The sequence below is a fragment of the Pelophylax lessonae genome (genome assembly GCF_965119305.1).
Source record: "Pelophylax lessonae genome assembly, chromosome: 11".
Lineage (NCBI taxonomy): Eukaryota > Metazoa > Chordata > Amphibia > Anura > Ranidae > Pelophylax > Pelophylax lessonae.
In genome coordinates this window covers 134,723,377-134,747,525 of record NC_138778.1, presented here as the reverse complement: position 1 = coordinate 134,747,525, position 24,149 = coordinate 134,723,377, and the positions used below count along the sequence as shown (strand labels likewise).

The 24,149-nt window shown below is 45.3% G+C and overlaps 1 protein-coding gene across 3 annotated transcripts in view; it reads left to right on the top strand.

Annotated features, from left to right (window-relative positions):
- UNK (unk zinc finger) overlaps nucleotides 1-24,149 on the top strand; it is a 125,323-nt gene that overhangs the window by 89,616 nt on the left and 11,558 nt on the right. For all 3 annotated transcript variants that reach the window (XM_082272720.1, XM_082272718.1, XM_082272719.1), the window contains 3 exons: nucleotides 270-458; nucleotides 608-789; nucleotides 2,853-3,110. In XM_082272720.1, the coding sequence (XP_082128846.1) occupies nucleotides 270-458; nucleotides 608-789; nucleotides 2,853-3,110 (629 nt within the window). The remainder of the gene's footprint in view (nucleotides 1-269; nucleotides 459-607; nucleotides 790-2,852; nucleotides 3,111-24,149) is intronic.

Below are 24,149 nucleotides of genomic sequence, written 5' to 3'. Positions count from 1 at the left end.
TTGAAGGAGCCGGGTTGACAATTGACAGCCGAACATTGGCAACGTCCAATCAGGTGCAGCCGCCATTCTGATTTGTTTGATAGTCAGTGAGGCTTGATACATTTTTCTATTCAGCCTTCCAAGCTGAACGTAATAACTCTGTTGGTGTATGGCCAGCTTTACTTACAAATTAGTAAAGAGCTTCCAGATTCCATCTGAAGTGTCTGGGTATTTTTTCCTCCTCTTCAATGTTTCATTGTAACATGTTAATTTGTTCTCTCTAATTACAGGTGGCAGCCTAATGCAGAGTTCTGCTCCCGTTAACATCCCTGGATCTTTAGGCAGCTCAGCATCCTTCCATTCCACATCTCCATCTCCACCTGTCACCATCTCCTCACACTTTATGCAGCAGGCCCCTGGAGCACACAGCCAATCAGAAAGCACCTTTCTCAGTACATCAGCCACTCATGGGTCTCTAGGTAAGTGACTACACAACAGCAAATAGATGTAATTGGACATCTTTGGTAGGGTTATTCCTTTGTGAATTTTGTTTTTAGTAATTTTTTTTCATATTTTAACATTTATGTTCATGGTTAAGGTTTTCCTTGTTTTTCTTTTATGCTTATAGGCTTAAATGGCATGAATAACAGTATATGGGAACATTTTGTGTCAGGCAGCTATTCTCCTGGGACTTCACCTGCATTCCCCTCTGGAGCAGGTGGGGCTGAGCTTGTTAGATTACGTCAGGAGCTGGAAGAGGCCAGTAACACTATCAAACAATGGGAGGACTCATGGAAACAAGCTAAACAGGTAAACAGTGATGTACATTGGCATTTTAGCCTTTTATCTTTTAGCCTTCATACTATGAATACTCTGGGGTGCTTTAAAAGTCATTCAAAGGAAGTACAATTTTTTATTTTTTTTTGCATTTTCTATAAAGCTATATTTCAGGAAAACAGCGATAAGCTCTGGTAAAATGTATATTTCTTTGTTCAGCCTTGTTATCCAAGCACTCCTGCTGGAAAAAACAGTCAGTCCTGAATCTCTCTGTAGACTGGACTTTATTTAAAGTAGAATGACAGGCAAAACTTTTTTTTCCATTTTTAGATAGAGCAAGGGAGGATTATAACCCCTGTAAGGTTTATTTTTGCCCTCTTTGTCCCATTGGGGAGATTTCCCTTTACTTCCTGTCCCATAGCCAACACAGGAAGTTAGAGGAAATTTCTGCAAATTAGTCCTTCAAATGAATTCAGGTCACCAGAACTAGTGACCCACTTGGAAGATGTTCCCTCTATTACGTTTCTGGGAACAACTTAAAATTTGGGATTTTCTTTTACTTTCACTTTTAATGATAATGGTAAACAGGACAAAAAGAGAGGGTGAATCTCCCTGATGCGGGTACAGACAGCAATAAAAACTGACAGGTGTTCTAATCCCTCTCCACTATCCAAAACAAGAAAAAAAAAAGTTTTGCCTGTAAGAGCTGATTCAATAGAAACCGGCTGACATTCGGCCCATTTGTACGGCAACTGGTCCGTCAGAAGCTGGCCGAACGTCTGGATTCTGTCAAAGGGGCATGAACAAAAGAGGTCTGCAGATCGGCATCTGATCAGAGCGCTGACTGGTGTGTTACTAACATTGCATTGTTAGTACAGTGCCTCCTCACGAGCTCTTCAGTCCACTGGGTTGAATGAAAAATAACTGCTAGTGTGTACCAGGCTTAGTTATACTTTGAGCAATTTAGCAAAGTCCAAAACCTATCCCAGGCTGTGACTACACAGTGAAAGAGGAGCAGGACACTAATGAGTTTATCTTGCTTTTCCTCCTACCTGAAAAGGGGGGTTCACTTCGTAGCTTTTCCAATATCTGCCTTGAGTTAAGATTTAAACCATAAATGATATAGAGGATGGGATAAACAGCTTAATCTCAGTGTTTGCTGAGGACACTATAATAAGTAGGGCAATAACATCACAGCAGGGTCTAGAAACTTTACAAGAGGACCTGAATAAATTAATGGAGTGGGCTACTGGAAGGCAAATTAAGTTGAAATGTAAGATCTCCTTAGGGGGTAAAAATATAAACGCAGGTTACTCACTAGGGGGAGAACCCTAGGGGATTCCAGGATGAAGAGGGATCTGGGGGTCCTAGTAGAGACAAACTTAGCAAAAGCATGCAATGTCAAGCTGCAGCAACAAGCTAGCCGAATATTAGCATGCATTAAAAGGAATTTACTCCAGAGATAAAACAACAACCCTGCCACTTTTTAAAACTCTGGTTCGACCGCATCTGGAGTATTCCGTCCAGTTCTGATCACCAATCCTCAAAGTATGTGCTGGAGCTGGAGAGAGTTCAGAGAAGGGCAACTAGATTAATATGGTGACTGGAGGACCTCAATTATGAGGAACGACTACAAGCGCTAAGGTTATTCTCCCTGGAGAAGAGATGCTTGAGGGGAGATATAATAGCAATATACAAATATCTCATCAGTGATCCCAGCGTAAGTATAAAACTTCTCAGTCCCAGGGAGTGTAAGAAGACACGAGGAATTATGATGAAACTGGAAGAGAAGCGGTTTAACCTTAAACTGCGTAGGGGGTTTTCACTGTCAGGGTGGTAAGGATGTGGAACTCTCTCCCACAATCAGTGGTGTCAGCAGGAGGTATGGATAGTTTTAAAGGACTCTTGGACGTGCATCTTAACGGAAATAATGTTCGGAGATATGGGAGATGATTTTCCACACACACACACCAACACAAGCTGAACCGGATGGACTGTTGTCTTTATTCAACTATGTACCTACGTAACCATTTATAATTAGAATGCAGACCTCTGTCTTTTGAATGGTTCAGTTATCCCTCTCTCTCTTTTATCAGGCCTGTGATGCCTGGAAGAAGGAGGCAGAGGAAGCTAACGAGCGGGCGACAGCAGCTAGCATGGAATGTGAACTGGCACGGGAGCAGAGAGATGCCCTGGGGCAACAAGTGAAGAAACTGCAGGAAGAGCTGGAACAAATTTGTGAAACGGAATATTCTAAAATATTTGGCTCTCTTCCTGAATTAGAAACTCTTCCTTTATCCAGATTATGTAGCATTCAGAAGCAGCTACATGCCAGCTTGGAAAGAGTTGAAAAGGTCAGAATGAAGGAGTGGGTGCATGAAAAGGAAAATATTTGGTCTTATATAAATGTAAAATATTTAATTCATACAGTGAGCACATTTGTGCATTAAAGCAAGCCTGTCACCACCTAAAGGAAATGTAAAGAATTGGTGCATGAGGCACTGATCTTCCTTGTTTTGAAGAGATGCTGCTGGCTTAGAAATTCACTTTTGTGTGTCGGCTGCCTGGTCCTCCACTGTTTTGTCTGCTAGGCATTACATCACTACATTGCAGACATTACATCACTAGCAATTAGTATGATTCTAGGCACCTGTTTTCTTTATGTGATTACAGGGTGACTTTGAAGTAAAGTACACACTTTTCACTTCTGTTAAAGAGAGGCTGTCTCTGTACTATTAAAATCAGCAAGACCCTATTTCATAATAATTTATGTTAAATTTCCTAGTTTTCAACTAACCTCCCTGTAATTATTGATGATGTTACCATACTGAACAGGCCTAAAACCGCTGCCATGTTAGTTATGGCATCAGCAAATCCAGGCAGACCCAGCGATCGCTCCATTGATATGTTTGAGGCTCACTAAACATCCTCTCATTTCTCTGGTAATAAGGCAGAGAGGCTCATAGGAGTCCACACACAGAAGATCACTGAATTCTGCCAGTAGTAACACCTCCGCCAACCTGCACATATTACAATCAGACCCTGCTTTGTTTACATTTCGTGTACTCTGACACAAAATATGAGGTCTAGTGACAGGGTCTCTTTAACCTCTTCACCCCCGGAAGGTTTACCCCTCTTTATGACCAGGCCATTTTTTGCAATACAGCAATGTGTTGCTTTAATTGACAACTGCGCGGTCGTGCGACGCTCTACTCAAATAAAATTGATGTCCTTTTTTTCCCACAAATAGAGCTTTCTTTTGGTGGTATTTGATCACCTGTGCGTTTTTTTTTTTTTTGCGCTATAAACAAAACAAAAACGTCTATTTAAAAAAAATATATATATATTTTTTTTACTTTTTGTTTTAAAATACACGTATACCCAATAAAAAATGTAAAAAATCAAATTGGGATAAATTTATGGAATTTTTTTTTAATTGTTTTCACTAGTAATGGTGGCAATAAGCGATTTTTAGCGAGATTGCGGACAAATTTGACACTAAGAGACACTTTTTGGAGACCAGTGACATCAGTACTGTGATCAGTGCTAAAAAAAATGCTCTGGCAGCGAAGGGGTTAACATCAGGGGCGATCAAAGGCTTAAATGTGTTCCCTGGGAGTGCTTTTAACTGTGTGGGGGATTCTTTGAGGGAAGACAGAAAGCAGTCTGCCTCGTTTACATAGACAGGCTGCCGTTCTGCCTTTCCTAAGTACGATCGCAGGGTGCCAGCCAACAATGGGTTCGCCAGACCCGCTGATTGGCTCCCGCTATGTCCAATCACAGCGGGAGCAGGTCGACAGTGGCTTGCACGCGCGCCCAGACTCAGTGCACAAAGTCACGGGTACATGATTTTGCGCAGGAGGGCCACCCTGCTGCAGTATATCTACGTGGAGTGGTCCAGAAGGGGTTAAAGACCTCCTTCTTCTCTTTCTCTTTACCTATGTTGTAAGAAAAAAGGAAGCACATGCATTTGTTTGTTAACTAATGTGAATGCATGTAAACTGAGTTATACAGTGGGGAAAATAATTGTTTGATTCCCTGCAGATTTTGTAAGTTTGCCCACTTGCAAAGAAACTAAGGGTCTATTTTTTTTATCATAGGTATATTTTAAATGATAGAGACAGAATATCAACTAAAAATCCAAAATAAAAACATGATACAAATATTTTAAATTAAGGTGCAGTTCAGTGAGTAAAATAAGTATTTGATTCCCAAGCAAAACATGATTTGGGACTTAGTGGAGAAACCCTTGTTTGCAAGCACAGAGATAAGACATTTCTTGTAGTTAGTGACCAGGTTTGCACACATTTCAGGAGGGATTTTGGTCCACTCTCCTTTACAGATCTTCTCTAAATCCTTAAGGTTTCTTGGCTGTCAATTGGTGACTCAAAGTTTTCAGCTCCCATAAATTTTTCTATAGGATTAAGGTCTGGAGACTGGCTAAGCCACTTAATGACCCTAAAGTGCTTCTTCTTGAGCCACTTCTTTTTTGCCCTGGCGGTATGTTTTGGGTCATTGTCATGGAAGACCCATCCACGACCCGTCTTCAGTGTTCTGGCTGAAGAAAGAAGGTTCTCATCCAAGATTTCACAATACATGGCCCCTCAATGCGGCAAAGTTGGCCTGTAACTTTAGAAGAGAAACAGCCCCAAAGCATAATGTTTCCACCTTAATACTTGACTGTAAGGATGGTGTTCTTAGGGTCATAGTCAACATTTTTCTTCCTCCAAACACAGCAAGTCAAGTTAATGCCGAATAACTCAATTTTGGTCTTATCTGACCACAGCACTTTCTCCCTATCCTTTTCTGTATAATTTCGATGTTCATTGGCAAACTCCAGGCAGGCCTGTACATGTGCTTTTTTCAGGAGGGGGACCTTGCGGGCACTGCAGGATTTCAGTCCATGAGGGCGTATTGTGTTACCAATGGTTTGTTTGGAGACTGTGGTCCCAACTGCCTTAAGATCATTCACAAGCTCCTCCTGTGTAGTTCTGGGCTTATCCCTCACTTTTTTCATGATCATCCTTAACCCATGAGGCAATCTTGCATGGAGCTCCATACCGAGGGCAATTAATGGTTATTTTGTATTTTTCCATGTGCGAATTGTTGTCTCCTTCTCACCAAGCTTCTTGCTGATGGTCTTGTAGCCCATTCCAATCTTGTGCAGGTCTACAATCTTGTCCCTGGCATCCTTTAGCAGCTCTTTGGTCTTGCCCATGATTGGTATGAATGGATGAAAGAGATTCTGTGGACAGGTGTCTTTTATACACATAACGAGTTGTCGTTGGGAGCATCTTCTTACATTGACAGGACTAATCTGTGTACCACATGAGCACATACTGTAGCCAGTCTGTGGGAGCCAGAATTATTGTTGGTTGGCAGGGGATCAAACTTATTTTACTCACTGAACTGCAATTTATAACATTTGTATCATGTATTTTTTTCTTTATCATTTAAAATACACCTATGATAAAAATACTCTTCATTTCTTTGTAAGTGGGAAAACGTACAAAATGTGCAGGGGATCAAATAATTATTTCTCTTTTGTTCATTGACAGACACAGCTCCATATCTTCTTGACCCTTGGGTTTATGCTGCCCCCTACAGGAGTAGGACACTAAGCGGAAAAAAATTTGACTACGCCCATAGGGCAGTCCCAGGGTGTGTATGCCCACTTCCGGCTATAGGTCTTCAGTATTTTTTCTGCCTGGTCAGAAGTAAGGACCTAGTTCCTTGCTGGGATCTCTGGTCCTCGCATTTTTTCCTTTTTAAACTGAATTTTTTCTTCTTTTATTTTCTGTTCCTGTGAGAACTACAATCAATTTGGTTCCTGTGAGAACTACAATCAACTGCCGGACTGGACGATGGACTGGATATCCTAGATCCTTACGGTCTTCCCAGTTTGGCCAGCGAGCGCGACCCAGTCTTAGCTCCGCACTAGGTTGGCCGCGACATAGCCCCACTGGACAGGGGTTGGTGGGTGAGTTAAATGCCTTGCGAGGACGCATAGCCCTGGTCACGACCTGTGCCACAGCATGCTTCTGGTCCGCAGCACCCCCCATTCCAAGATGGTGCGGTAGTCTACCTGGAGTGGTGCCCACCTTGTTCTATAGTGTGGTAAGTAGTGTCCCCCCTCTCCCTTCGTGGCCTTTCGGGGTGGACGTGGGCCCCTCCCTGGGATGGTTGGACCCCCGGGTTCCCCTCCTTCTCCCCAGCCCCACTAAACAGTCACTGTGGGTCTTTTGGCCCCCAACCCGATCTCAACCCTCCCCCACATGCTCCAGAAGAGGGGGTTGTTGCTGACTGGGTTGCGCAACGGGGCCTAGAGCAGGGATGTCCTTTGGGCTCCCTGCGACAGTTGTTGGACTGGGGGAGCAGATGTTTTTATCATCTACAGGCTTTGCGGCCTACTTACGGCAGACCGACCAAGCTGTCCGAGTGACTGACCGAGCTGTCTGAGCTGCTGGCCAAGCTACTAACCTGTTTAAACTGCTGATCCAGCTGACAGAGCTGCCGACAGGCACGCGGCCAGCTCGGGCCAAAAATTTAGGTCGTGGCTTTGCGGCCTACTCTCGGCTGACTGACCGAGCTGCTGACCAAGCTGTCCGAGCTGCTGATCAAGCTGACAGAGCTGCCGACGGGCACGCGCCGCACGTAGTCGGATCGGGCCAAACGTTTAGGTTCTACTCGCGGCTGACTGACCAACCTGTCTGAGCTACTAACCGAGCAGATTGAGCTGTTGACGGGCATTTGCCTCTTCCCCTCCCCACTGGGTGGTCGGCTCCGCTGGGGCTTGCGGCTGGTCGCCTAAAATATTTAGGCTGCGGCCTACTGGGCCACATGGCCGCTTTAGGCAGCTCAGTGAGCTTAGCTGAAGCCCCCAACCCTCTCCCTGGGCATCTGCCGGACTGTGGATCCAGGCAATTGCGGCTGGGCCTCCACTAAAATTTAGGCCGCGGCCTGCGACCTGTGGCTATATGGTCAGCCTGGCGCCTCCCTTGAACCAGGTGGCCCTGTGGGGGCGCCTCATTTTTAGTGAAGTGTAGCAGCCGTTATTGTGTGGGCGAGGGTACTCTGCCTGCGCGTCCACGTCACGGCTAGCACCCCCCTCCCCCTCAAGGGGGCTATGTCCTCTATGGAGGGCGACCCTTTTGCTTTTTGCGGGGTCTAATAGGTGGTCCTTTTGTGGACCTTTGGCGGACGTCTCCTTGCGGGATTAAGGTCAGCAGTCTCCTGTGCTTGTTATGTTTTCAGGGTGAGCTTAGTATATAGCGACCCTACTGGGTCTGCGTCCACACACTTCGAGTACTCTGACAGTGAGGATGATTCCTCTTTTACTCCATATGCGTATGAAAAGGTGCTGGTGGATGCACTGATTGTATCGGTGTGGAAAACTTTAAACATGGGGGATGCAGCTGCTGCTTGGCACCTTGGGGCCTGCAGATCCTCTATAGCGGCAAAGGTATTACCTTTTTTCCTGCTCTTTTTTTTGTCTGTGACAAAATTGTCGTGAGTCAGTGGAGTTATCTAAACGCAATATGGCATTGCCTAAGCGCCTCTGTTGAGTATGTGGGCAGTCCCACCTGTGGTGGACTCTCAGATCTCCAGGCTGAATAAATAAACCCTAATTTCAGTGGAAGAGTCTCCAGTTTTAAAAGCTCCTTTTGACAGGAGAGCCGAGACTTTGGACCGCCACATGTTTACTTCGGTCCCTAGGCCGGTGTTCACCATAGCATTGGTGTCCCTGACTTTTCTGAGTGGGCAAAGCTTTTGCACCAGGATCTGGAGGGGGTACAGCTTCCACCTACCTTTGCGGAGCTGGCGGACTAGTTGGTCCAGGGGTTCCCTGATTCAAGACAAGTGGGTCCACAAGCTGGTTTTGTCCTGGATACAAGATCGAGTTTTCAATCTTCTCCTGAAGAGAGGTTCTTTCCTTCCAACCTGCGTTTTTCCCCAGACCGTCTGCGATGTCTCTTTGGGGCAGTGCAAGACTTGCTATTACAAGGGGTGATTGTTCTGGTCTCCGTATCGGAATGTTTGTTTTAAGGGGTTTATTCAAACATGTTTGCATGTTTACAGCAAAGAAAAGTGAGGTACGTTTAATCTTGGACCTCCAAGCTCTGAACCACTTTGCGCATGTACAGATGTTAAGAATGGAGTCCATTCGTACGGTAGTGGCGTCCCTACCTCAGGGGGATTTTCTGACCTCTATCGATATTAAGGATGCTTACCTTCATATTCTGATATGTCAGTCATCTGCGCTTCCTCCACTTGCCGTTGGCGAGGAGCATTATCAAGAGGTCTCACCTCAACCCCTCGGGTTTTCACAAGTGTTGGCCCCCGTATTGGCATTGTTGCACCAGCGGGGGATTGCGGTACTGGAGTACCTGAATGATCTTCTTCTGCGAGCAGAGTCTCCGACTGCTCTGAAAGGCAACCAGGAAATTACTGTGTGGACTCTGCAGGGGTTCGGTTGTAAATTACATTTCCAGGTATTGGCTCTGGTTTCGTCCACCTAGTATGACTATCTGGGTCTGTTCTGGACTCTGCCTTAGCCAGGGTGTTCCTCCCATGGAACGATTTCCAAAATCTGTCAACACGAGACCTCTGCAAAGAGAGATTCTTGCCATGTGGGGCGAGAATCCATAGTCTCTAGACAATATGATCCTGTTGAGCCGCGGTACGAAAGGGTCCCTGATTTGGTGGCTTGCTCTCTGGCACTTCGACAGGGTAAATCTTCCTTCCCCTGTACTGAATGGTGGTCACCACGGATGTCAGCCTGTCCGAGTGGGGTGGTGTTTTTTGGCACTGATTGTGGTCAGGGGGTCTGGACTCTGGAAGAATCCAGACTACCGATCGATATACTGGAAATTTCCTCCAGCGATGTTTCATCAGTTGTGTCTCCGGTGTGGAACTCCTGAGGGGGTCCTGTTGGCCTCTCTGCTCAACAGAAAGGTGCTTGGGTTTGTGGCACAGTCTCGGGATCCACTGGCTGACGCCACAGACGCACTGGTGGCTCATTTGGGACTGGTATCGTCTGATATAAGTCTTTTCTCTTCTAGAACTTCTGCCAAGACTCCTGCGTAGGCTCGAGGCAGAAGAGATTTCGGCCATCCTAGTGGCTCCAGACTGGCCTCGCCGGTCTTGGTATGCAGATCTGATATGGTTGGTCATCAATGCTCCTTGGAGACTTACTCTTAGAGGAGATCTGTTGACTCAAGGCCAATCTTCCATCCTGCTTTACAGTCGCTGGCTTTAACGGCTTGGCTGTTGGAAGCCAGGTGCTGAAGGGTAGAGGGTTGTCTGAATCGGTGATTTCCACGCTGCTGCAAACTAGTAAATCTACTTCTGGGTAGATTTGCCATCGCGTTTGAAGAGGGTACTTTGCGTATGTGAATCTCTTTGGGTTCCCCCCCGCTCATTTTCAGTGACTCTGAGTTTGGCTTTCCTCCAATGAGGTGTGAAGCAGCATCTGGCTTCGGGTAACATCAAGGGACATGTCTGTGAAAACACCCACTGGGAGGGGCGAAACGCGTCAACGTAATTCCGGTCTTGTCAGCAACGTACTACGTCACTTTCGGAACGATGGAACGCAAGCGGAAACGCAGTGGAACGCACGCCACTTGCTACTGCACGGATTGCGATAGCAATATAGTATGACCGTTTCACCTGAGGATATCTATGCATTTTATGACGAGCCCATGATTACTGATGACATTGTAAGTGTACATCTGTAAGTTTTTTCTTCAATAAACCTGTTTTGAACGTATTACACTATTTGGAATTTTTCTGTCTGTCTTTCCATACCGAGGAGAGGATACTTAAAGGGGGCCCCTATCTACAATTGCTTATCAGTACCAAGCCTTTTAGACCCCTATGCTATACGGCCTAGGGGTCCACGCCTTCTGGTAAGTGGATTCACTTTTGGGGGAGCAGTGAACACGGGATTCATGGTCCACAAGAAGTCACTTGGATGTTCCCATTCTTTGAGCACCAGCCGCGTTTAATCACTGGATGATTTTTTTCTTCGCTGGACACTCGTGTATATATATTTTTTAACATATTGAACTATTTATTTATAGTTTTATACCCATTTAATTTTTATCACTGGAACTTTTTATAATTTATTTATTAAAGTGTATATTTATATTCACTCATCTTCAATACTGGGATTTTATTTAATTGCACTCATTCACGCGAAATAAGGCACATTGTGGATTTCACTGGACAGAGTTCCTTTTTAGTCACATGATGTAAGGTTATGCACTGTTTTTAGCGCTGTGTTTTTTTGTTATACTATTCCATTAAGGGTCAGGATCCTCCTTTCTCTGTTAAGACGCATTCTACAGTGTCTCTTGGGCCTTCCGTCATCAGACGTCAGTAATGCAGGTTTGCAAGGTGGCCACGTGGTTGTCCGTGCACACTTTCTCAAAATTTTATAAGGTGGATGTGTTGGCATCTGCAGATGCTTCCTTTAGCCGCGGAGGGTTTGCAGGCCGCTGTTGGAGAGGATAAGTCCCCTTTGAGGGTGTCGTTTTTTTTTGCCAGGTGAGCTCTAGTTGTTTCCTGGTTGAGCTCCTGTTTTACCTGGTTGGCTACATTTTAGCTTTTGGGAAGTATGTTTATTGCTGTGTTCTTCCCACCCCTCATATTGACACTGCTTTGGGATGTCCCAAGGGTCAAGAAGATATAGAGCTGTGTCCGTCAATGAACGAAAGAAAAAAAAATAGATTTTTTTCTTACAGTAAAATCCTTTTCCCTGATGTTCATTGAGGGACACAGCACTAGCCCCTCTATTTAATAGGGTTATATATGTTCTTCTGACACTGTTTGTTACAGAACTGAAGACCTATAGCAGGAAGTGTGCATATACTCCCTGAGACTGCCCTATGGGCGTTGTCAAACTTTTTTCCGCCTTGTGAAGGGGGGGAGCATAAACCCAAGGGTCAAGAAGATATGGAGCTGTGTTTGTCAATAAACATCAGAGAAAAGGGTTTTACGGTAAGACAAAAATCCAGTTTTTCCCCACTCTATGCTTGTAAACTAACTAAGTGTTACTAAAAGCACAATATTACTAGAACCGACTTAAAGCGGAACTAAAGTTCTTATGTTGCTTACTGTGAGCAGGCAGGTTTTGTATTTCAGAAGAGACATTTTCTTCAATACAATACACCTACCTATCTGTTCGCAGCCTCCCCCAGCATATAAACTGAGCTGTGCATGCACAACTTGGTTTACACCAACTAACCCGATCCCTGTGTGCCAGAATGACTGCTACCTATGCATGCACAGCCGTGACGTCATCCCATGCTGGCCAATGAAGATGATAGAAAGCAGGCACAGAGAAGAAGATACCAGCGCTGGCAAGGGACAGGGACCGTTGGAGGGAAGGTAAGTATAAGCTGCCTTTAGTGAATGTATTTGCTGCTTCTTCAACATGCTGAGGAGAAGTACATATTTGTGAATATTGTGAATGAAACCTTGGGTTTCTATGTTATAATGCCTTAAAAGGTGCTCAAACACCAATGTATATTTGTAGTAGGAGTAGATGTGCTTTGACTAGTGTGATGACTGCTAGTTCCAAGGAAGTAACTTCGTCAACAGGTTTAGCTCCACTGGCCCAAAACTATCATACTGCACATGATTGAGGGAATGACAGCTTCCATCAGAACCTAAATTCAGAGGTGGTTTCCTTCATAAAGAAATTCTTTTAAACTTAAAAAAAAAAATCCTACTTTCATCCAAACTCTGTTATATATTACAATCTTTATCAATGCATCCATTATATACAAATATAAAGAACAAAAGTATAGATGGAGGAGTCATGAAATTATAAAATATCATCAAAATATGGACCACAAACACATTTGACAGTATCATATGTAAGGCATAGTGTGAGGATTGTTTCCTTCTTATTTTGAGTAATGTTGCCCCTCATCTTTGGCCTTTATGAGACATCACTTCTGTAGGAATTTTAACAAACCCTGTTTCTCTATTGTCCATTGAGAGACGCAGCTCCTCTTGCTTCGTTACAATTGGGTTATGCGCCCTCTTCAGGAGTAGACTAGGCAGTGCAAAAGCTCAAAAGCTTTTACCAGACATCCCCATAGAGGCTGTCCCTGACGACATAACCCCGGGCACAGAGTGCTCACAAAGCAGTTTCTTGCTGCCTAGTGTAGGAGTAGAACCTAGGCCTCCTGCTGGGACTTCGGTCTCGGTTTTTTGTTTCTTTCTCTTCTTTATAGGTTTTGACTTGTTGTCTTGTGGGTAAGCTCCTGTTGGTACTGGTGAGCTTTTTCTGCCCAGTTGGCTTCGTTTTTTTGGTCCTGGACTTACGTTAACAGTTTGATTGCGTTCTTCCCACCCCCTCATGTCTTTACTGCTTTGGGACGTCCCAATCATGATGAAGGAAGGAGAGCTGCATCTGTCAATGGACGATAGAGAAAATTGGATTTTTTGTAAGAACTTACCGTAAAATCCTTTTCTCTGAAGTCCATTGACAGACAAAGCACCCGCCCCTCTATTATGGGGATGGTTGTGTTTTTTCACTGCTTGCTACGAAACTGCTTTGTGAGCATTCTGTGCCCGGGGTTATATCGTTAGGGACAGCCCCTATGGGCATGTTTGGTAAAAGATTTTGAGCTTTTGCACCACCTAGTCTGCTCCTGAAGAGGGCGCATAACCCAATCATAATGAAGCAAGGAGGGCTGTGTCTGTCAATGGACTTCAGAGAAAAGGATTTTACGGTAAGTTCTTACAAAAAAATCGAATTTTTAAAGAGGAACTAAACTGTGGAAGCTGTGCAAAAAAATAGCAGGTAGATGCCAAAAGACTAGCAACCTGTGTTGCCTGTGGTCTTCCTGCAGCTGACTTAGCATGTCTTGTTCTGCACTTTATATAGTGGTGATAATTTTGATAAAAGGCAGGGCTTTGCTTCCTTTTCCTATTAAGAAGAATACACTGCAGATATGCAGCTACGAGGTTATGGGCACAAGGTTGCCGAGGTACAGCCCTGGTCAAAGGTTTTTTAAATTACACAAATATTAATTTTCACAAAGTCTGCTGCTTTAGTGTTTATTTTTGTCAGATGTTATTATAGTATACTGAAGTATAATTAAAAGCATTTCATAAATGTCAAAAGCTTTTATTGACAATTACATCATTGTTAATTCATAGAGTCAATATTTGCTGTGTTGACCCTTCTTTTGCAATTCACTCTGGCATGTTGTCAATCAACCTCTGGGTCACATCCTGACTGATGGCAGCCCATTCTTCCATAATCAATGCTTGGAGTTGGTCATAATCTGTGGGTTTTTTGTTCACCTACCTTTTGAGGATGGACCACAAGTTCTTAATAGGATTAAGGTCAGGAGAGTTTCCTGGCCATGGACCCCAAATTTCGATGTTTTGTTCCCCAAGCCACTTAGTTATCACATTTTCCTTATGGCAAAGTGTTCCATCATGCTGCAAAAGTTATTGTTACCAAATTCACCAAATTGTTCTTGTATGGATAGGAGAAGTTGCTCTCGGAGGATGTTTTTGTACCATTCTTTATTCATGGCTGTGTTCTTAGGCAAAATTGTGAACGAGCCCACTCTCTTGGCTGAGAAGCAACCCCACACATGAATGGTTTTAGGATGCTTTACTGTTGGCATGACATAGGACTGATGGCAGCGCTCACCTTTTCTTCTTCGGACAAAGGTTTTTTCCAGATGCCCTAAACAATCGGAAAGGGGATTAATCAGAGCAAATGACTTTACCCCAGTCCTCAGCAGTCCAATCCATGTACCTTTTGCATTTTTTCAGTTGGTCCCTGATGTTTTTCCTGAAGAGAAGTGGTTTCTTTGCTGCCCTTCTTGACACTGTGCGTGCAGATGCACTCACACCTGCCTGCTGCCATTCCTGAGCAAGCTCTGCACTGGAGGTGCCCCGATCCCGTAGCTGAATCAACTGTAGGAGATGGTCCTGGCGCTTGCTGGACTTTCTTGGGCACCCTGAAGCCTTCTTCACAACAATTAAACCTCTCTCCTTGAAGTTCTTGATGACCTGATAAATGGTTGGTTTAGGTGCAATCCTAGTTGCAGCAATATCCTTGCCTGTGAATCCCTTTTTGTGCAAAGCAATGATGACTGCACATGTTCCTTGAACATTGATTTCAAGCACCACCCTCCCTTTACAGCTTCCAGTCTGTTATTCTAACTCAGCATTACAGAGTGATTTCCAGCTTTGTCCTTGTCAGCACTGACACCTGTGTTAATGAGAGAATCACTGACATAATGATAGCTGGTCCTTTTGTGGCAGGGCTGAAATGTATTGGAAATGTTTGTTTTTTTGGATTCATTTTAATGGCAAAGAGGGACTTTACAATTATTTGCAATTCATCTAATCACTCTTCATAACATTATGGAGTATATGCATATTGCCATCATAAAAACTGAGGCAGCAGACTTTGTGAAAATTATTATTTGTGTCATTCTCAAAACTTTTGGCCACGGCTGTACATTGCTATGTCTGAAGGGAAAATATTGAGTATTGCTTTGGCATAATTAGAATTTCTAAAATTTCCAACAAAGAAAAAAATTACTTTAAGGAAAGACAAAACTATTGGTGCACTATAAGCTGAATGGAATGGGCATAGGCCAGGATTAGCCAATGGAACAAGTCTGTACAGATGATAAAGTCCACCAAATATATTTACAGTGTATTTGGAATCTGGTGCTGGACGGCTGCTGGCTCTAACAAGAGCTAGAAGATACTCTGCAAGGACATAAGGAGAGAAGGAAGAGCAGCGCCATCTGAGTGCAGTATTAGAATTTGTTTATTGCAAGAATAAAATTAAGCAATTCACAGGTTTACAAAGTCATTATTGCCACTTGCCACATGTGCTGATGACTTTGTAACCCTGTGAATTGCTTAATTTTTTTCTTGCAATAAACAAATTCTAATACTGCACTCAGATTTAAAAAAAATACTTTAGGCTTCCCTGTAAGACTTGACCCATGGCCCTGCCAGTATAAAAGATTTTATGTTTTGTGAATGGGTGTTAGGTTCAATCTACTGTTTTCAATGGCATGTATTATGGGCTGTAGTTTAAATATAAAAAGTTCTAGAATGACTTTCCTTACCAGTGGACAGACCAATGTGACTGAAGACTGAAGTTATGAGCACAGCTCCTATCTGACACTTCTAGGTCACATGCTCCTCCATATCACAAAGTACTGGGTAGCGTTGGTGGGATCTTCTCCCTGCACACACTGTCACAATTTAAAAACAGCGCAGCTGTGCGGAGCTCCACCCACATGGCCAAGTCATTCATTCACCATTTCCTGTAAATGAAAAGACTACAAGTACCGTCAGCCATTGTGGCTGACAGCTTGTAGCTTTCAAGGAACTGTGAGGGCACTAGTGGGCTCTCTCTTAGTTCATTGATCTTCCTGCTGTCAAGTAACTGCCTGACTGTATCAGAGGTATGGGAAGACTGCTATTCTGAGAGTCTGCAGAATCCTTCCATTGCACCCGCGATCTGCTGATTGTGGGAGCAATGCACTGCAGGCTCCTTAGAAAAAAATAATAAATGCATATTTTTTTTACCTGCAAAAATATGTGCATTTAATGCTATTTTTTTTAAAAGGTGAACTTAGCCTTTAATGTCTTTCTATGGAAATCATTTGTTTATGAATCTGCTAGTTTTCAAATTCCTATTTGTGTGTAAACTTTGCATTTTTATATGTACATGATGCCATCTATATTTAGTTATTGCATATACAGACTCTTCTTAGTAGTGTTGCACAAAGGTTGTGCTTTACTATTTTCTCCCTGGTCATTGCAGTCTACCTCTCAGGTCTAACTAATTTTATCTCTGCAGATGTTATTTAGGGAAGCTGAGTGTTTTAGTCAATGCAGAGAGAAGCTACACATTTTTATGTCCTATAAACTCTTGGAAATAACCGCAGCTTTGTTAAAAAAGTGAAACTTACACCAAGAATTACGTGAAGGTAAAACTTATAGTAATATTAAAAACTGAACTCCAGGCAAACCTCTAAATACACAGATGAATACATATAAGGAAGCTGATCACCTGCCAAAGAATTACATTTCCGAGTCCTGAGACTTACCCAGCCTATCACACAACAGGTGGGTGACATCACTTTCAGTTAGGTAGTACAGCGGTGTCCTCTCTCATCACCAGCCTTCTGACTGGACAGTAAAAGAGTATCAGCAATCAGATGAGATCATCCATGTGCCCAGTCTGCTCATCCAGAGCCCTCTGACTGGACAGTAAAAGAGCATCAGCAGTCAGATGAGATCATCTTCCATCCAACCTGCTCATTCCCTGCCTTCTGACTGGATAGTAAAAGAGCATCTGCAGTCTGACAAGATCATCCCTGTACCTACCGTAATCTGCTCTCTCCTTCTATAAGATCCCTGTTAACATATTTGCATACAGCACACCTGATTGACTCACAATCCTGTCCCTTCATCTCCTAGTCTGAGCTCTGTTGTATAGCAGATTTGCAAAAGGATAATACCACTTAAAATTCACATACTTACTCTAGTTATTTATTTATTTTTTTTTAAATACATGTAATGAGCTGCACTTATTTGTGTCTTTTATGTCTGCCTGGAGTTCAGATTTAAATATGTGCTTAGTGGAAGAAATTATAGTTTCCCTATAAACCATGTCTTGTATTTTTCTACAGTAGTAAACATTTAGCTTTATCTGCTGTACAAAGTGTTCCTGGAGGTGGCTGTTGAGCAGAATATTCACTGTCCTCCATTTACAAGTATCTGGTAATCTTTGATGTGTCCATACTGCAGAGTTCCGTTACTTAATATACCTATGTATTGTAGGGCTTTCTGGCCCATTGTCTTGTATACATGTTTTCTTCATTTACATGCACTCCTATATTCAAATCAACGAGGAAGGGCTTGGATCTTTTACCAGCCACACAGATGACTAGGCAGGTCTATTTAGGCTATTCCCTATATGACCCTCTTCAGAATAAGCAGACAGAAATTGAAATTGTTAAATGGGGGCTATTACATTTGCCTTTCCTTTCTACCTCTTGTACAAAATACAGTTGCTTTTGCATGTAACACAAACATTTCACAGCATGACTAAAGGGGGAGGATAATAATTGTGTGGCCAAATCTATGTGGACATCCCTAAAGAATATTGAGTTAGGTGTTTCCAGTAAAGAATACTGCTTATGCTTTTTAAACAATTGTAGCAAGAGTTTGGAGAATGTCCCTTTGATGCAAGCATTGCAGGGCTCCTGTGCACAAAGTCATGCCCATAAAGTCATTGGGGTTTACTTGATTTACTAAAACTGGAGAGTGCAAAATCTGGTGAAGCTGTGCATGGTAGCCAACCGGCTTCTAACGTCAGCTTTTTCATTTAACCACTTCCAGACCGCCCACCGTGTATTTACGTCAGTACTTTGAAGTTAAATACCGGGGTTATGACAGCAGCTAGCTGCCATAACCCCAGTATTTTCTTTTCGCAGCTGGCGGATTCGCCACGGGATAACTTTTGTGGGCAGTGGGAGAGGTTGCACAGGTCATTTTCCCCTCTTACCAGAGCCATCGGTAGCAGGGAAAATGATCTGATTCTGTGCACAGATAGGCAGGAAGTCGAGTGAGGGCAAGATGGCCCCCACTCTACTCTATACCCCTGGAGGACTGGAGCAATGTCAAACATCACTTCGGCCCAATGGCCTAAAAGGGCCAATTTTTTTTTTTTTTTTTTTTTTTTTATAGCAAAAGTAAAATTAGATTTTTTTTTTTTTTTTTTTTGCTTTTTAGTGTAGCTGTGACATCTGAGGTCTTTTTGACCCCAGATCTCTCATTAAAGAGTACCTGTCCCGCTTATTTCTATTACAAGAGATGTTTATATTCCTTGTAATAGGAATAAAAGTGATCAAAAACATTTTTTCTCTTTCGTTCATTGACAGACACAGCTCCTGATTTTCTTAACCTTTGGGTTATACTGCCCCCTACAGGAGTAGGATATTAGGCAGAAAAGAATTATGGCTACACCATAGGAAGTCCCAGGGGGTATACTCCCTCTCTTTGCTATAGCCACTCACTTTTTTTCTGCCTAGTCAGGAGTAAGGACCTAGTTCCTTGCTGGGATCTTTGGTCCTGGCAAATTATTTTCCTTTAGATAGAATTTTTTTCTCCTGGATTTCTCCTGTGAGATCTACAATCAACTGCTGGGCTGGGCGGCGGGCTGGATAATCTAAATCCAGTGGTCACCCCTGTCTGGCCAGCGAGCGCTTGCAGACCTCAGCTCCGCGTTAGGTCGGCCGCGACATAGCCGCACTGGATGCGGGCTGGCCTGCGAGTTAAACACCTCACGAGGTTGCATACAACCGGGTCTCAGCCCATGTCGCAGCGTTCCTCCTGGCCGACAGCTATAGTGAATAGCTGTCCCCCCTCTCCCACTGGAGGGTTTTGGGGCAGACGTGGGCCCCTTCTTGGGACGGTCCGACCCCCGAGTTCCCCTTCTTCCCCCTGGCACCCCCTTTGCCGACTCCCTCACCTGGCCCCCTCACCCCTCCACATACACTGGGGCTGTTTAGGTGGTCTGGTCTCTGTTCCTGGGGTGGGGCAGGGTGCTTACTAGCGATGGGGGCTGGGGGGGGGTGCCGCCGGCGACCGGATTATCGACTGTGCGGGGGGGAGAAGGTTTTACCTGGTGGGGACTCCTGCCAGGGGCCCCCATCCTGCCTGGATCTGTCCTTGAGGCCTGGTCTCCCTCATGGGTCCCTGTATGCCTCATGGTGCCGCACGGGGCCGCCATTTTGTTGTAGCCTGACTATTTCTGTACAAAGTGGCCATGTTTGTGTTGTCCGGCCTCAATTTTGCTGTGGTTTGCCATTAAAAATAGCGACGGCCATGACAGTGGAGCCCTGTGGGCGGCAATGGAAGCCCCTCCTCATCCCCTGGTGCGGACTCCTGGATCATTTTACTTCCTGATCGCCACATGTGTAGTGCATTATCATGGTGGCTGCAGGCGCTTGTTTCTGCAGGTGGGGAGTCTGGTGGGATCCTCTCCCTCTCTGCTGAGGATCGTTTGGTGCTTTCAGCCTGGCGACCGGGTGGTGCTGCAAGCGCGGTGGGGATTGTCCCTTAGCAGTGTTTTACACCTTTTGTGGGGTCCCCCCGGTGAATCATTGAGTCTTTGGAGCACATTTCCCCACCTGATCCCCTCTCTAGGGCTGTGGGTCTCAACCATCCGCCCACCCATCCATGATCCTGGAGTCCCTTGTGTCTTGGGTGGAGGTGGCTTTCGGGCGACGGGCTAGCAAAAAGCGCCCCCTGCCTCATCTGTCTCATCAGATCCTGAATCTGCTGCGGACATGGATTACCCTGTTGGGTCTGTAACCACGGGCCTGGAATATTCTGATAGTGAGGATGATTACTCCACGTCTGTGACCGCGCACAGAAGGGCGCTGGTGGATGCACTGATTGTATCTGTACATGAGACCCTAAAGATGGTGGACGCAGCTGAACCTGCGACGGAGGCGCAGGTACCCTTTGGCACTCACAAGCCATCCAGACCATCCAGAGCAGCATAGGTGTTTCCTTTCCCTGCCTATTTTGACAGAATTGATGCTAAAGAATGAGGATGACCAAAGCGTCCCCATGTGGTTCTTAATCGAGGATTCCCTTCTTAAGAATCCCCCCCGGTTTCCAGATTAAACAAGGCCTTTAAGGATCCGGCTGACCAGAAGGCGGAGGCTGTGGCCCACAATATGTACACTCTGGCTGGTTTGGCAATGAGGCCAGTATTCACCATTGCCCTAGTGTCCCAAAACTCTGACTGAGTGGGCTAAGCTCTTACGCTTTGACCTGGAGGGGGAACATCTTCCCCCTGACTTTGCTGGCAGACCAACTGGTCCAGGGACTGCAGTTTATCTGTGATGCCTCTTTGGATGCGGCTCCCCTGATGGCTCGCCTCTCCCTTTTGGCAGTGGTCCTTCGGCGTGTCTTTTGGCTCAAGTGCGGGTCTGCGGATCAGACTTCAAAAAAGGCCTTGACTGATCTTCCTTTCCAAGGAGATCGCCTGTTTGAAGCTAGCCATTAAAGGTCTCGATGGGGGAAAAAATACTTTTCTTCCACAGGCTACTAAGGGCAAGGAACCTCTTTGCAGACGTGGGCCTTCCTTGTCCGCTCATAAGAAGTTTTTTCTTCCCTCAGAGTAGACTGACAAGGCTCAAAGCCTTTCATGGCCTCTTCAGGAGGATACAAAAGAACCTGGTCTGGCAAGCCAAGATCAGGCTTTTCCAGACCAATGGACAAGGCTCCTTCAGCATGAAGGTTCGCCCTTACCCGTATCAGGGGTGGGGGGATATCTTTGCTGGTTTTCGGATCCTTGGACTTCGCTGGTGCAAGACAAGTGAGTCCACTACGTCCTTCGGTCCGGCTACAAGATCGAGTTTTGCTCTTGTCCCCCGGAAAGATTTTTTTCTTCCTACTTGCGCCTGTCCCCAGACAGCTTACAGGGTCTGTTTGGGGCGGTACAAGGCCTGTTCGTTCAAGGGGTGATTGTCCCAGTTCCGACTTCGGAACGTATTCAGGGTTTTACTCAAACCTGTCACAGTCCCCAGGAAGGAAGAGAAAGTGTGTCCAATCATGGACCTCAAGGCACTCCACTGCTTTATGCGGGTACAGAAGTTCATAATGCAATCCACTGGAACAGAGGTGGCATCCCTGCATCAGGGAGATTTTCTCGCCTTTATTAATATCAAGGATGCCTACCTGCACATTCCAATTTGTGCCAATCACCAGCATTTTCTGTTTTGCTATGAAGGATGAGCATTATCAGTTTGTGGCGATACCCTTTGGTCTCGCCTCTGCAATTTGGGTCCCCACAAAAGTGTTATCCCCTGTGCTAGCTTTGCTGTGTCAATGGGGGATCGCAGTACTGGGCTACTAGGTCGATCTCCCTCTGCGAGCAGAGTCTCCCTCTGCTCTGGTGGAAAACCTGGAGATCACAATACGAACTCTGCGGGAGTTTGGCTGGATTCTGCATTTTCAGAAGTCTGCTCTGGCTCCGTCCACGAAGCTGCACTATCGGGGCCTGACTCTGGACTCGGCCTTAGCCAGTGTGCTCCTTCCCCCTGGACAAACTCCAGAAATTGCAGGCTGCAATTCGCCTCCTGCTGTCCAACAGATGGTTGTCTCTCCGGACTTGCATGTGGGTGCTGGGCCTGATGGTGTCTACCTTCGAGGCAGTTCCGTTTTGCACAGTTCCATACGAGGTCCCTGCAAAGGGAGATTCTGAACAAATGGGACAAGACTTTGCAGTCTATGGACGATCGGATCTGGTTGAGTCTGGAAATGAGGGAGTCCCTGATATGGTGGTTTCGTTCTCTGGCGCTTTGGGTGGGAAAATCCTTCCTCCCTTTGTATTGGACAGTGTTTATCACAGATGCCAGCTTGCATCCTCCGCAAGCATTCTGCTCAGGGGATCTGGACGCTGGAAGAGTCCAGATTACCGATCAATGTCTTGGAACTCCGAGCGATCAGACTGTGCCTGGATCATTGAACAGATCATCTTCAGGGTTGTCCAGTGCGCATTCAATCGGACAATGCGACGTCGTGGCTTATGTCAATCACCAAGGGTGCACAAGAAGTGTCCTGGTGGTTCTAGAGGTAGCCAGCATTCTAAAGTGGGCAGAACGGTTTGTTCCAGCCCTCTCTGCCGTACACATTCCCGGGATGGATAATTGGCAGGCGGAATACCTTAGTCGGCAGGCGTTGGACCTAGGCGAGTGGTCCCTTCATCTGGAGGTGTTTCATCAGCTGTGTCTCCAGTGGGGCACCCCCGAAGTGGCTCTTTGGGCGTCTTGGCTCAACAAAAAGCTGTAGAGGTTTGTGGCTCCGTCAAGGGATCCTCTGGCGGACGCCACAGACACTCTGTTGGCCCCGTGGGGTCAGTATCGGCTGATTTACGCCTTCCCTCCTTTCAAGCTTCGACCAAGACTTCTACGTAGGATCGATGCAGAAGGGATTCCGGTCATCTTAGTGGCTCCAGGCTGGCCTCATCAGGCTTGGTACGCCGATCTGGTGCGGCTGGTTGCCGACGTTCCTTGGAAGCTTCCTCTTAGCGAGGATCAGCTGTCCCAAGGACCGATCTTCCATCCTGCTTTACACGCGCTGGCTTTGACAGCTTGGCTGTTGAACACCAGGTGCTGAAGGATAGGGATTCCTACACTGTTGAAAGCTCATAAATCTACTTCAAGGAAGATCTACCATTGTATGTGGAAGACGTACATTGCGAGGTGTGAGTCGCTTGGGGTTCATTCTCGCTCCTTCTCGGTGGCTCGAATCTTAACCTTCCTTCAACGGGGGGTTGAACAGAAGTTGGCCTTGAGTACCATCAAGGACCAGGTGTCGGCTTTGGCAGTCTTCTTCCAACGACCTTTATACTGAACAAAAAGATTAAAGAGGAAGTAAACCCTCTGAAAAAAATGTGGAAAAAAACCTGTAAAGACAAAGGCATAATGAGCTAGTATGCATCGCATACTAGCTCATTATGAAGTACTTACCTAAAAACGAAGCCGCCGCAGTTCCGCTCCCTCAGCAACAGGACGGCCCACATGTTTGGCCATCCTGCTTCCTGGATCGTGTCCTCCGGCCATCTGATTGGCCAGAGGTGCGATAACATCACTCCCGCGCATGCGTGCGGGAGCCGCCGTTCACGGCACAGGGCTCTGAAGGAATGGCACAGGTGGCCGTTCCTTCAGAGCGCATGCGCTGATGACGTCATCGGCTGTATGCACTGTAAATATCTCCTAAACGGTGCATGTTTAGGAGATATTTATAGCACCTATAGGTAAGCCTTAATATAGGCTTACCTATAGGTAAAAGTCTTTAAAGTGGGTTTACAACCACTTTAAAAAGCACCTTTGGGTGAAAGTCATAAAACACTTTCCTTTCCCCCCTGGCTTTAATACTGCAGATTCTAGGAGAATGGCAAGTACCCCTATTTTTAACTAGATCTTGCTACAGCACCGTGCATTGTAGTCTTCTCATGAGGTTTGAGCTACTCTGCATTCTTTGATATCTTGCAAGAAAGATGGCAATGTCTTCCTTGCCTAGGGATAATGGGGATAAAGGAAGTTTATTAACTATTTTTCTCTTTCCTGCATTGACGGACACAGCTCCAGAAACTTTCCCCTCTACAGGAGTAAGTCACTAGGCAGGAACTTTTCCACGCCTATGGGGCAGTCCCAGGGGATATACTCCCACTTCCTGCTATAGGCATTAATTTTTTTCTGCCTAGTCAGGAGTAAGGATCTAGTTCCTTTCTGGGATCTCTGGTCCTAGCATTTTTGTATTTTTTAAACAGATTTTTTTCCTCTTTTTGTTATTTTCTGTTC